Source organism: Scyliorhinus torazame, chromosome 10 (genome assembly GCF_047496885.1).
Source record: "Scyliorhinus torazame isolate Kashiwa2021f chromosome 10, sScyTor2.1, whole genome shotgun sequence".
In the NCBI taxonomy this organism is placed as follows: domain Eukaryota; kingdom Metazoa; phylum Chordata; class Chondrichthyes; order Carcharhiniformes; family Scyliorhinidae; genus Scyliorhinus; species Scyliorhinus torazame.
Window position 1 is genome coordinate 101002824 of NC_092716.1, and position 13797 is coordinate 101016620.

General features: G+C 48.3%; 1 protein-coding gene across 1 annotated transcript in view; it reads left to right on the forward strand.

Moving 5' to 3' along the window:
- LOC140430804 (cyclic nucleotide-gated channel beta-1-like) overlaps positions 1-13797 on the forward strand; it is a 332757-nt gene that overhangs the window by 46244 nt on the left and 272716 nt on the right. Inside the window, exons 7-11 of the mRNA XM_072518510.1 lie at positions 658-871; positions 2435-2576; positions 3520-3562; positions 8385-8577; positions 11236-11347. Coding sequence (XP_072374611.1) covers positions 658-871; positions 2435-2576; positions 3520-3562; positions 8385-8577; positions 11236-11347 — 704 coding nt within the window. The remainder of the gene's footprint in view (positions 1-657; positions 872-2434; positions 2577-3519; positions 3563-8384; positions 8578-11235; positions 11348-13797) is intronic.

Below are 13797 nucleotides of genomic sequence, written 5' to 3' on the forward strand. Positions count from 1 at the left end.
TCCGCGCGCGTCTGCCTCTGTGCACATACGCGGCCACGGACCCAGCAATTTTGCATCCATATCACCAGGTGAAGCCAGTTACGCGGCACGGCTGCTAGGCCCCCACTGGGCGGAGCATCGGTGTGGGGGCGGTGCCGACTTTTTGGTCATAAGACCAGGCGGATCATGCGGATATAGGGGCTATATCACCAGGGGCTGGTTTAGCACAGGGCTGAAGAGCTGGCTTTTAAAGCAGACCAAGGCAGGCCAGAAGCACGGTTCAATTCCCGTACCAGCCTCCCCGAACAGGTGCTGGAATGTGGCGACTAGGGGCTTTTCACAGTAACTTCATTTGAAGCCTACTTGTGACAATAAGCGATTTTCATTTTTCTTTTTTTTTCATTTTTCATATAGCCGCATAATCGGAGAATCTAGCCCTTGGTCAATTATCTCAGGACAGGAGTGGTGCTGAACCTGGGACTTTCCTGATCAGTATGGCTCAACTGTCCACTCCTCAACCTGAGAGCTAGCAGGGAAGCAACTCAAATTATGTGCAGTATGAGGAAAGACCTATATCTTTTGATATAATTGAATATTCTTTAACAATCCCTGTAGCATAATGCAGCTGAGCCTCTTGTGAAATGAAGAATCCTTCAGTAGGTTTATTTTTATTGATAGAGACTAAGATACCTCCTCCAGCTCCAGCTACAGTACCAGCTCCAGTATCGGCTCCAGCTCCGGCTCCAGCTCCAGCTCCGGCTCCAACTCCAGCTCCAGCGCCTGCTCCAGCTCCAGCTCCAGCTCCAGCTCCAGTATTAGCTCCAGCTCCAGATAACCAACCACCAAGTCAATCATCTCCTGTGGCAGAAAATCCATCTGTCCAGGACCAACGGTAAGCTCAGTGTCATCAACAAAAATTACTTATCTTTTTAGGCAATTCAAGCTGTTTGGACTGAATTTCTTAACTTATTATTGTTGTATAAGGGTGTTTGGGTTAGCAAGGGTTAATGTGGGACTGGGGAAACAGTACCACCTGCATTATAATGCAGAGAAGTTATCACCTAATTAGGGCTAAAGCTTGGAGGTATGTATAAACACTAAGGGCAGGATTTTCCGCCAATCCCGAAATCGGGAAATGTGATTGGGTGGAGAATCGGTTCTGACGCCGAAATCGCAGCGGGCGCCAATTTGACGCAAATCACAATTCTTCATCGCATTGACAGCGGCGCCAATGCGTTCCGGAACGCACGCACAATAAATACCGTTTGCATATCAGTGTCGAGCCTGACCTGGTATTCTCTGGGGCCTCCATGATTCTCCGTCTAAGATGGGCCGAATTCCCGATGGCGTGGCTCACTTGTGCTTTTAAAAATCGTGAAATCAGTGTTGTGGCTACTGAGGGAGAGGCCGGCAGTCCGCAGGCACTCCTCTCCCTCTACCTCTACCTCGTCTTCTCCCTCTCTCTCAGCAGCCACCACGCCAGGTTCACGATTTTTAAAACCACAAGTGAACCGCGCCGTCGGGAACTCGGCCCATTGGAGGCAGAGAATCACGGAGGCTCCGGAGAATACCGGGTCAGGCCTGCTAATTATATGCAAACGGCATTTAAACGGCACACGTCGCACGGCACATTTACGGCATTTTTCAGGGTGCGGGAGAATCGCGATTTGGCGTCAAACCGGCGCCTACCCCGATTTTGGGGTCAGTGGCTATTCTCCGCCCAATCACGTTTCCCGATTTTCATCATAGATTATCATAGAATTTACAGTGCAGAAGGAGGCCATTCGGCCCATCAAGTCTGCACCGGCTCTTGGAAAGAGCACCCTACCCAAGGTCAACACCTCCACCCTATCCCCATAACCCAGTAACCCCACCCAACACTAAGGGCAATTTTGGACACTAAGGGCAATTTATAATGGCCAATCCACCTAACCTGCACATCTTTGGACTGTGGGAGGAAACCGGAGCACCCGGAGGAAACCCACGCACACACGGGGAGGATGTGCAGACTCCGCACAGACAGTGACCCAAGCCGGAGTCGAACCTGGGACATTGGAGCTGTGAAGCAATTGTGCTATCCACAATGCTACCGTGCTTTTGGCGTAGGCCGACGGAGAATCTCGCCCTTAGTCTCAGGAACGGAGAATTCAGCCCTAAATGTTTTATGCATTCAATTGTTATCTCCTGTATTCTTCTGCTAAGCTATCTGCTATATTCTTGCCCACCACCATGTCCTCTATGCCCCCTGTGTCCTTCACTGCTTCCTCTTCTACCAAGCCACACCTTAAGATATGATATTGTGCCCTCTTCTGCTGTTCTGCCTGCAATACCTTCTCTCAGTCCCATTGTGCTGCCTGTGTCTTCTGCTACTCTGATCTTTGCTGACACTGTCTATGCTTCATTCTCCATGGGGAGACATGAGAATGTTTAAACATGGCGACATATTTCTTTGCAGGGATGGGGGCCGAGGTGGTGGAGTGCTCAGGTGGTTTGTGCAAGGGCTTGAGAAGGTGTTGCCACAACCTGAAGGAAAACCTAAATCAACCAATCTCACTGAAGCGGCAGCTGAGGTGAACACAGCTCCCCAGGAAAAGGAGGTGGGTGCGTAATCTCAGTGCACAGCACAGGTCCATAGAGGATGACGTAGTGAGTGGAATCTTGCACATGCCCACAGAGTGGTGGCTGGGACAAGAAAATCAGCATGTATCTCTCCAGCTGCACAGCCACGTTTTCCCTCCAGATTCACTGGCAGTCTGTGCACAGAGAATCGGGGGGGGGGGGGGGATTTCTGCTATCATCCTGGTAGGGCAGGCCTGATGGAGCCGGGATCGCTGGCTCCAGGCGCCCCAATCAGCATTAAAAAGAACCCCCGCCCTCCCCAACGGACAAAGGGGAATCCCCCACAAAACAGGGCAACAACCCCACACCCTCACCACACACACAAGGAGAACCTCCCCAATGGGGCACCATAGAGAGCCCACCCAAGTCACCTGGCAATATATCCCTGGGCTCCCCTTGACAGCTTCCCGTTTTTCAATACCTATTGTAAACCGTGCCGATGTGACATCGCATCAGCGGGGGGAAGGGGGGGGGGGGCGGATTCTTTACCTCAGGGGAGCTTCTGGTGGGGAAGCCCTTTAAATACATTTGAATTTATTCAAATGAGGTTCCTGCCCAGAAAAGCCAAGGGATTGGGAAAATTAGAAAATGCGATCTCACCAACGAGAATCTCGTTTTCCAATTCTCGGGAGATTAGGCGCCTGTGTTGCCATTTGGGTTCATGGTGAATGCAGGCGTAAAATCATCCCCAGTGAGTTCACTGAACATAACATTGAAATTCAGTGTTCAAATAACGTTCTTTCCACACTACATGGGTAAAGAATTATGGCAGCCCATGGACAGAGCATCAAAAAACACACCTGCTTTTTATCCATTTCTCAGGTGAATTGCATGCGTCACTGGAACTCTGCACAATAAAATCATCATGTGTAATTAGAAAATTATAAAACTTCTTGATACCTTGATTTTCTGATACTATAGGAACCTGCAAAACCACAGAAAGAAGAACTCCCTGCTAAAACGGGTGAGTATATGGAGCTGAATGATACTTATTAGAATGTAATTGTTGCTGGTTTAGCACACTGGGCTAAATCGCTGGCTTTGAAAGCAGACCAAGGCAGGCCAGCAGCACGGTTCAATTCCTGTACCAGCCTCCCCGAACAGGCGCCGGAATGTGGCGACTAGGGGCTTTTCACAGTAACTTCATTTGAAGCCTACTTGTGACAATAAGCAATTTTCATTTCATTATAGTTTGTTTTCTATTCATTCAGGTGATATTTAGGTGATGTAAGTAAAGCTGGTAAGGCCAGCATTTTATTACCCATCCCAAATTGCCCTTTAAAATGTGGAGGTAAGCTGCCACCTCTCCAGTTTATATATTGTAGATACATCCACAGTGCTGTTAGGTAGGGAGTTCCAGGGTTTTACCCTGCGATAATGAAGGAAAATGGGATTAGAGTAGATAGGTGTTTGATGGCCGGCACAGGCACGATGGGCTGAAGGTCCTCTTTCCGTAAAAACTCTGTGACTCTATGGGCTGGATTCTCTGCCCTGCCAGTCGGTCAGTGGGGTTTCCCATTGTGGGGCAGCCCCACGCCGTCGGGAAACCCCTGGGCGCCGGCAAAATGGAGAATCACGCCGGCGGAAAATCCCCCCCCATATAACTCTAAGGAATGATAATATATTTGTGTGGGTTGGTGGGGAGCTTGCAGAGAGTGTGCTGTCTTTGTTCTTCCAGATGAGAGAGGTGATGAGTTTTGGAAGTATGTCGAAGAAACTTGGCAAGTTTCTGCAGCCTATCTTGTACAAGGTACATGCTGTAACCATGCTGTAAGGTGATTGACTTGAATGTTTAAGGTGATGGATGGTGTGCCAATTCCCTAGCTGCTATGTCCTGGATGGTGTTGAGCTTCTTGAATGGTGTTGGAGCCACACACCTCTAAGCAAGTGGAGATTTTCCATCACATTCCTGACTTGTGACTTGTCGATGGTGGACAAGATTTGGAGAGTCAGGAGTTGAAAAATTACTGACAAAATACCAACTTTTGACCTGCTTTTATATCCACAGTATTTATGTGACTGCACCAATTAACATTATGTTCCATGGTGACCTCCAGGGTATTGACTTTTATTTGCAAAGGCTTGAAGGCTTGAAATTCCACAGGGATTATTCTCATCAACTACCATGTGATTTGATCAGGTGATTACATGGGAAATTGCATTAGCAAACATGCCATTGTCCCAACCAGTCCGTGTTAATGTTTATTCTTCACATGAGCAGTAGTTCTATATGCCATCCCTGTCTCCATAGCCCAATCATCGTCTTTAATTTGACTGGAATCATGCATAGGATAGGCTGGATAGGCTATAAGACCGGTTTCCTTCCTTCAAGAACAATAGTGAACCAGACACATTTATTTTCATGACAATCAGATTGTTTCATGGCCACTTTTTTTACAGAGCTTTTCAAGTCTTTACTTGTATTTCCCCCTATGTTAAAGGGAACATTCCTTGGCAGGAAGGCAAGGGCCTCATTACTGTGTATAAATTGAGATCCTGTCATACAATTAGGACCGAAGTGAGATTTGAACTCCTGATTGTGGGAGTCATGAACAGTACCAGGCCTGTCAGTGGAAGCCTGCAGCAAGGTCATATGGTCAAAAGAGGCCAGGAAGCTTTGTATTTTAAGTATTTTTATGGTTTCCTTGTGAACCAGGAGGTTCTCTTTCAGGTCCCAAAATGACACCTTTGGCCTCCCCTGTCCTGACTCCATCCACCCACCCCTTCTCTTGACACCCTCCCCCACTCCACTGACCACATACCTTTGTCTTGGGGACCATTCCTTCATGTGGATGGGAATAGTCTCCTGTTGCTCAAAATTACATTTCTGTCCACAGACCAGGTAATGTTTTCTGTATTTTCAGGTCGGGATTCAACACAACATGGAAACCAGTCTCTTAACTTGTGATAGGTGCTTCCTATCCATCTGATCCCACATCTAGACCTGCAAGTGTATGCTGCACTTGCACCAAGTCACATCTGAGGCCAAAAATTTACATTACATCTTTACTACTGTATTCTGCACTTGTCACAAAACCCAGTATTCAATATTTTTATGGCCTTATCTATTCGAGGTGCTGCTTTAATGCTTCATGTACCTGAACCTCAAATCCCTCCAATCTTCCAGTTTACCCATTCAAAATACACTGATTACATTGCAGTGGGGAGCATGACGTGGATTTGGACAAAGTGAACTTAGAAACATTATAAATAAATAAAAGTGACAGCACAGATTCTTGATGATTGGGATTAGGGGGAAATTGAGAATAATAATCTTTATTAGTGTCACAAGTAGGCTAGCATTAGCACTGCAATGAAGTTACTGTGAAAATCTAGTGGAATATGAAATCTTGGTGCTGTAACTTTAGGGATTTTGAGGTATAAAACTCTTTTACTTAAAATATCTAAGTTCTGAATTCTTAATTTCTAACACAAGGGTCCTCAGTTGCACCTCACCTAACCAGGTACAGTAACTAGTATTTATGAATCAAGTGGACAACATGGCAAGTTCTTGTCCCTCAAGGTGGGATTCCTTATGCACTGCCAACACAAGCAATGCCTTTCTTCTCGAGTCACTGAAGTGGCATTCGGTTGAACAGTGTCTCAGATGGATCATACCTTGGAAGCCATAACCCAACTTTGCCAATGATGCCTTTGATTTTCCAACTTTGATCCCTACTGCTCATCCCTTATTTGGAAACAGTCCAAATTACCCTCTTTCACTAGCTTAGCTTGGGGGTCATCTGATGTCACTCCACCTCCATTACAAGAGTCATGTGGACTGAAGATAAAAACCTCTTATTCCTTGGGCCCGGTGGTACACTCCATTGTCAACAAATGACACATTGTAGATACAGTGCAGTTGTACAAACAATGCTACATCATTTTATCAATATTACAATCTAGCCCCGTGCTACTCCCCCAGACTCTGGCAGATGCCACCCAGCCAGTGGCACAACTGGCAGCCCACAGTTGCGCCTTTGGAAACATATCTTACCTCCTCTCTCACCCTCAGCAATCACTGCGCCCAGTTCCCATTTTTAAATGCCACAAGTGAACCATGCTGGTGTCCCTTCCGCCTGGCAGAGAGGGAGCATCACAGGAGGCCAGAGACTACCGGGTCGGGCACGTTAATGAAAAGCTAACAGCTGTTACTGTACGATTAGCGTGCCCACGTCGGCGCAGGGCATGAAATGCATTCACACTGCTGTCGAGATGCTCGAACATGGCATTCCGTTGGGAGCCCGGCACCAACCTTAATTTTCGGCTGATGTGTGATTCTCCGCCCAATCCCGATTCTGCTGTCGCTGGACGGAGAATGCCGCCCAAGGTGTCATCCTAAGTTCAAGCTGCTGAGCTCAATCCTTTTGGTTATTTCTTCAATGTTGACAAAGAAGCCCTCAATTGTATAGTGTAATTAAAACCAATGCACTTCCTTAAACCCAGATTTTTCCTTGCGTCTTAAGTAATAAAATCCATTCACACCAGCCCCTCGCAAACAACTGCCTTAATATAACAGGGATACTAAAAAAGTAATAAAATGGGCTAAGGTAAATTACAAATGGAAACTAGCGCAAAATATCAAAAAGGATAGCAAAAGCCAATACTCTCTAGAGTTTAGAAGAATGAGGGGAGGTCAAATTGAGGTTTATAAGATGATAAAATGTATGGATAAGTTAGACATGGAGCGGATGCTTCCTCGTGTGGGACATTCCAGAACGAGAGGTCATAGTCTTAGGATAAGATGTAGCAAATTTAAAACAGAGATGAGGAGAAACTACTTCTCCAAAAGAATTGTGGATCTGTGGAATTTGCTACCCCAGAGTACGGTGGATGCTGGGACAGTGAGTAAATTTAAGGAGGAGTTAGACAGATTTTTAATTAGTAATGAGTTGAAGAATTATGGAGATTGGGCAGGATGGTGGAGTTAAGGCCAGGATGAGGTCAGCCATGTTCGAATGGCAGAGCAGACTCCATGGACCATATTGCCTAATTCTGCTCCCATACCTTATGAAGTTATGAACTGTAAATTATCGCACATAGCAAAAATTCAAACCAAACTATTTGAAACAGTGGTTAAGATAAAATCCATAAATGTCACTTAAGACCAACATACAACTCTAAATTGGTAGTACTATCAAAATCTAAGTGTCATCTAGTTGCCAGGTGAGAAAAATATGCTGAATTTAAGTCATTTTTAAAATTATGCGTGATAACTCATTGTTAGTTAATGATCTGTACTTCTCAGTTCGGTTTAAATCCTAGAAAGTTTTACATGCCATGAACAAGATTACTTCATTCCATCAATATTGGCATGAACTTCCCTGCATTTCTTCATCTGTACTTTGCATCTAAGTGTCAAAGAGACAGAGTTGGGGGAAGCAGAAGAGATGCGCAAAGGGGGAATGGAAAGAATGAATCAACTGTAGGGGGCAGATAGAGAGAGAAAGGGAGAGATGGATCAGAAGATTAATGGAAGTACATCCTGAATTAATGAGGACTAGTTCATTTGACTTTCACAATATCCTAACCTTGTTCAGCTAGCTTGGGAGAGAGTTGATGTTCCTCAAGCATAATTAGCCATGACTAATGAACTCCAGAACAATTCCCACAGATCAATGACAATGTTCTTCAGGACTGAGACTTTGTCCCCTTGTGGCTCATAAACACCAGCACAATGGTCTGCCTCTGTGCTGTAAGGACTACTTAATACAATGTCAGGGTTTGAACAATGAGTTTGGCATGTCGCTTGTTCTTAGAATCTGAGTTTTTCCCTTATTTGTCAGTGCCTGAGCCTGAAGCTAAACCTGAGCCTGAAGCTAAACCGGAGCCTGCGCCTGCTCCTGCAGTTAAAGTGGAAGTCGTTGTGGTAACTGAGACTCCTAAAGAAACTATTGACCACCAGGCAGAACCCCCTGCAGACACTGCACCCACAGTCAAGACGGTTGAAATGCCTCACTCATCTGCTAGTGGCAGCAGGTAAATAAAGCTCACATTTTTGTTTAGAACGAGTGCTTTTATAAAAGGTAGATCATTTGAATGAATTTATGTGTAGTGGTTTGTAAACATGCCTTCTTCCATATCTCTACTGTTCCCAAGGTGGATCATAGACTCATAAAATTTCCAGTGCCAAAGGAGGCCAAATGGCCCATCGAGTCTGCACCGGCCCTTGGAAAGAGCACCCCACTTGAGCTCACACCTCCACTCTATCCCCATAACTCAATAACCCCATCTATCCTTTTGGACACTGGGACACTAAGGGGCAATTTAGCATGGCCAATCCACCTAACCTGCACATCTTTGGACTGTGGGAGGGAACCGGAGAACCCGGAGGAAACCCATGGAGACACGGGGAGGAAGTGCAAACTCCACACAGGCAGTCACCCGAGGCCAGAATTGAACCTGGGACTCTGGAGCTGTGAGGCAGCAGTGCTAACCACTGTGCCCCTAAATCATTTGAATGAATTTATGTGTAGTGATTTGTGAACATGCCTTACCCCACATCTCCACTGTGCCAATAGAAAGGGACAGCAGGTTTTTGGATGACCTGGTATTTAAGGAGTTGTATCCCATTCAGCAAGGAGAATGTTGGGAGATGTTGAAGCTGGAGATGCGGTAAGTATGAATGAAGACTTCAGCAGTGGTACTGAATTAGGGAAAGAAGTGGGATACTGGAAAAAGTGGAAATGTGATGTAGGTTTTGAAGTCCGAATTATATGCAACTGAACTTGGGTTTTGCCTGTGGAATGCAATTTATCCCATATTTTTATTCTCCATTTTCACATTTTCTTCAAAATTTACATCCCACCAACAAACAATAAATGGTAACAAATACAATGTCAATCCCCTTATCAACAACAACAATCCCATCCTCCCGCCAACCCCCAAACAACGCCCCGCATGACAATATAAGCATCAAATAAAACAAAACCTCCCAAGGAGGCAAAGAAAGGAGAAAAAGAAAAAGGAATCAGGAATCGCCTATTGTCACCATTGACATATATAGTCCCCCCCCTCCCACAACCTCCGCCCCCCTAATATTCAAAGTCATCCAATCCCCGGAAGAGTACCGTGGCACCCATGAATTGTAGACACCCCCCCCCACCCCCTCCCAGACTCCTCCCCTCCACTTCCTCTTGTAAACTCCTCCCCCAACCTCAGTTCCTTCCACCAACTTTTCACCCCAGCTAGACGCACCAAAACCTGTTCTACCAGGCTCCGATGGCTGCACCCCCTCCCCTCACCTCACTCCCGTTCACTGGCCGGCTTAAACGGCCAGCGTGGAGGCCCCCGCCCGGGTCTCCTTTCCCCTTGCCCGATCGTAGGAAAACCAAGAAATCCCCTTTAGCACACACCCCAGCATACATACCCAAGCCCCAAAGAACCACCATTGCAAATGAAAGTCCCAACTCTTCCCTTGTCCAAATATACAGCGTCGACTCATTTAATACATACACCAACATGCAGTGAAAAAATAAAGTTACATGAGAATACATCGGTGCACGACCCGCTCTCAGTCCCATTTCTCAATTCTGCCACAGCCCTTCTGCCTTCGCAAACTCCTCCGCCGCTTCCGCTGTCCCAAAATAAAAGCCCTTGGATTTGTAGGTCACCCTCAACTTAGCTGGATATACTATGCCATACTGCACCTTGCTGATGTACAGTGCCTTCTTCACCCGGCTGAAGGCCGCCTGCCTCCTCGCCAGCTCCACTGTAAAGTCCTGGTATATGTGTAGACCAGCTCCAGCCAACTGCACCACCCGCTTCTGCTTTGCCCAGCACAGGACCTTCTCCTTCCCCTGTACCTACGGAAACACAGTTACTACTCTTGGCGGCTCACTCGCCTTTGGTACAGGCCTCCACGGCCGACCGATGAGCCCGATCTAGTTCGTATCGAGAGGGATCGTTCCCCTCCCCCAATAACTCCGCCAACATCGTGGCAAAATATTCCGTCGGCCTCGGGCCTTCCATCCCTTTGGGCAGACCCACAATCCTCAGATTCTGCCGCTTGGATCTGTTTTCCAGGTCTTCCATTTTTGGCTCGCAGACCCTTGTTGGTCTCTGTCACCTTCCGCAACTCCTTCCCCATTGAAGTGAGTTGATCACACCCCTGCACCTCCGCCACTGCGCTTGATACCGCCGCCCTCACCAGGGCAATCGCCTCCTCCACCAGCACTTTCAATGATGCCCCCATCTCCTCCTTCATCGCTTCCATGTGCTTTGTGAACTGTGTTTCAAGTTCCACAGCCATCACCTTGGTAATTCTTCTGCTGTGAGCGATGTGGCCTCCCCTGGTGCTCCAGCCTCTGCTTTCCTTACAGTTCCTGCGCTGACTTTTCCACTCACCGGCGGACTTTCATTAACCCCCTTCTTCACGGCCGTTCTTTCCCCAAACTTGGACATTTCTCCTCACTGTGCCTTCTTACAGCTTTTTCAGCCTCCGTTGTCCCTGGGACCGGCCATTAAAACCCTGAAAATACTATTCCCGAGCGGGAGCCCTCCAGTGTGCGGCTGCCTCCCGCCCACCGTCACCAGAAGTCCTTTTATCCCATTCTAAAGACCCATTGGTATACAAAATAAAATTTGGAACTAAATCAGTTTTCCTATTTTGTCTCAATTTTACCACATGGTTTGCAGTGTGTTTGGTTGGTTGAAACAAAGCCTGGGGAAGGTAGTCCCTCAGCCTGGAGTGAGCTCTGTGCCTGAAACTACTGAAGTGGAAGTAAAATCAGCTCTCCCAGAAAACAAGGTGCGTTCTGATGGCTTCTGACTAACATTATTTCAATGTTTTCGAACTTGTTGAATGAATAATTGTTTGACAACTTTTCTGTATATCATGAAGGATCCAGTCTTTTAGATGTGTGTTTGGGCCATGTCAGATGCTTCTGCTGAAGAAGCAGGGACAAGGATAAAAGCTACAGTGGCTAAATTTCTCCATCCCTTCGCTGGCAGAGCGATTCTTTGGTGCTGCTGGTAGCGCGTCCCCGCCCGTGGGTTTACCGGTGGTGTAAAGTAGCTTCAATGGGATATTCCCATTGACAGCGGCGGGAACAGAGGGCGGGATTCTCCACTCCCACGCCGAAGTGGCCGCGCCGTCGTGAACGACGTTGAGGTTCACGACGGCGCGAAACGGCCCCGTTCCCGACGGATTCAGGCCCTGACAATGGGCCAGGATCGGGACCGCGTCATCTACACGCGCCAGGCCTTGTCGCCTGCGTAAAGGCGGCGCCGCATAGATGACGCAGCCGGCGCCGCATAACGGGCGTCATCCGCGCATGTGCGGGTTGGCCGGCGCTAACCCGCGCATGCGTGGTTGCCGTCCTCTCTAAGTCCGCCCCGCAAGAAGGCCGTGGAAGGAAGGAGGTCCTCCTTCAGAGAGGACGGCCCGACGATCGGTGGGCACCGATCGCGGGCCACCCCACATTTGAGGTACCCCCAGGTGCAGGATCCCCCCTCGCCCCCCCACTGGCCGCCCCCCCCAGCGTTCACGCACCATTCACGACTGCAGCGACCAGGTGTGGACGGTGCCGGGGGGGAACCCGCCGTTTTGGCCTGGCTGCTCATTTTCGGTGTCTCCGGCGATTCTCCGGCCTGCGGCCCGCGAAACTCGACCGGGCCATTCCCGCCACTTGGGAGAATCGCGGGAGGGCGTCGGACCGGCGTCCCGGGAAATTTTGGCGGCCCAGGCGATTCTCCCAACCGGCGCGGGAGTGGAGAATCGCGCCCAGAGAATCCCGCCGCCAGTGAATGGCGCATCACCTCCCACTGCCGGGAAAGACAGGGCTGGGAGACCGGAAAATCCCATTTTATTTATACCTGGCCTATGTCATTTTATTTCATTTTGATGACATTTTGAGCTGGACAAGATATTACACCATCCCTCCAAATCACCTTAAAACCGGTCTCAGATGACATCCCATACTGAAGCAATGTGTACGACCAATTCCACCATCAGCCATCCTTGTATTCGCAAAGCTTGGCAATATGATGTGGCTCACTTTGTGTGGAGGATCTGATGCCACTTGGAGCTAGCCTGAGACTGAATGTAATTCTGACTTTTAGGACCGAATTAGTCAGGATAATTGCCGACTCTACAAACCCAACTTGGGAGAAAGTGCCCGAGAAGGTTGATTTTTTTGGGGGGGGGCAGCCACAAAGGCTATCTGGTGCCAAGGCAGGCTGCTTAAAAGACCTGCTTCAGTGCTCTGGGACTTTGTCCCGGTTGTGAACAAAAAGGCAGTAAAACAATAAGTCAGCTCTCAAACCCTAACACCCCCTCACCACCAACACACTGTCCACGTCCCAACATGCCACTCATGCCTTCCACCCACTCTCTCTGGCCTTTCATTTCCTCCATGCCAACCTATGCCCCATTATTATGGCCACAGCAGATGTCATTTGCTGATCAAGCCAGATGCCAGAGGGAAACTTGTGAAAATGCCATGGCCCACACATTTGTGTAGACCATTACTAAACGGAGCCCTGGTGAGGCCTTGCAGCACGGCAGTTGAGCCCTGGGCGTCGGATTAATCCGGTGTCCAGGTATTTAAGTGACCCATTAGGTTCATTCAAATATCCAGTCCCGAATCTCGCCCAGTGAGAACGCACCGGGCGGACCGAGTCAGATGACTCCGATCGGCCCAGCGCCTGGAGAGGAGCCTGATTTGTGGCGTGATTCACCCGTTGCCCCCAAATCCAGGCCAGGCACAATGGGGTCGCTGAACCGCGCCAATTGTTTCTGTTATCTACCAGTTGAGTTCACACGTTTTGATCTGTTTCAGTGAGTTTGTGGTCAGCTCACGTAATGAAATTGATACTCAATGCCATTACATCAGTTCCCAGCATTGAAGCTAGTGTTTTGAATTGCATTGGAATTGGCTGCTAATTTACTATATTACATGGTATAATAACAGACGCCATGGGCGTCATTCTCCGACCCCCCAGAGGGTCGGAGAATGGCCGTTGGCCGCCGTGAATCCCGCCCCCGCCGGTTGCCGAAGTCTCCGAAGGGAGAAAAGTCGGCGGGGCGTTAATGTCGCCGCTGCCATCGGAGAATGTCACTGGTCTGCGCAAGGCAGCCGATTTTTGGCCTGCCGATATTCTCCCTTCCGGATGGGCCGGAGTCCCGTCGACGTGATGACCGTTCACGTCAACGTAAATTAAACCTCCTTTTCATCGGCGTGACCCTGTGCTCCAGGT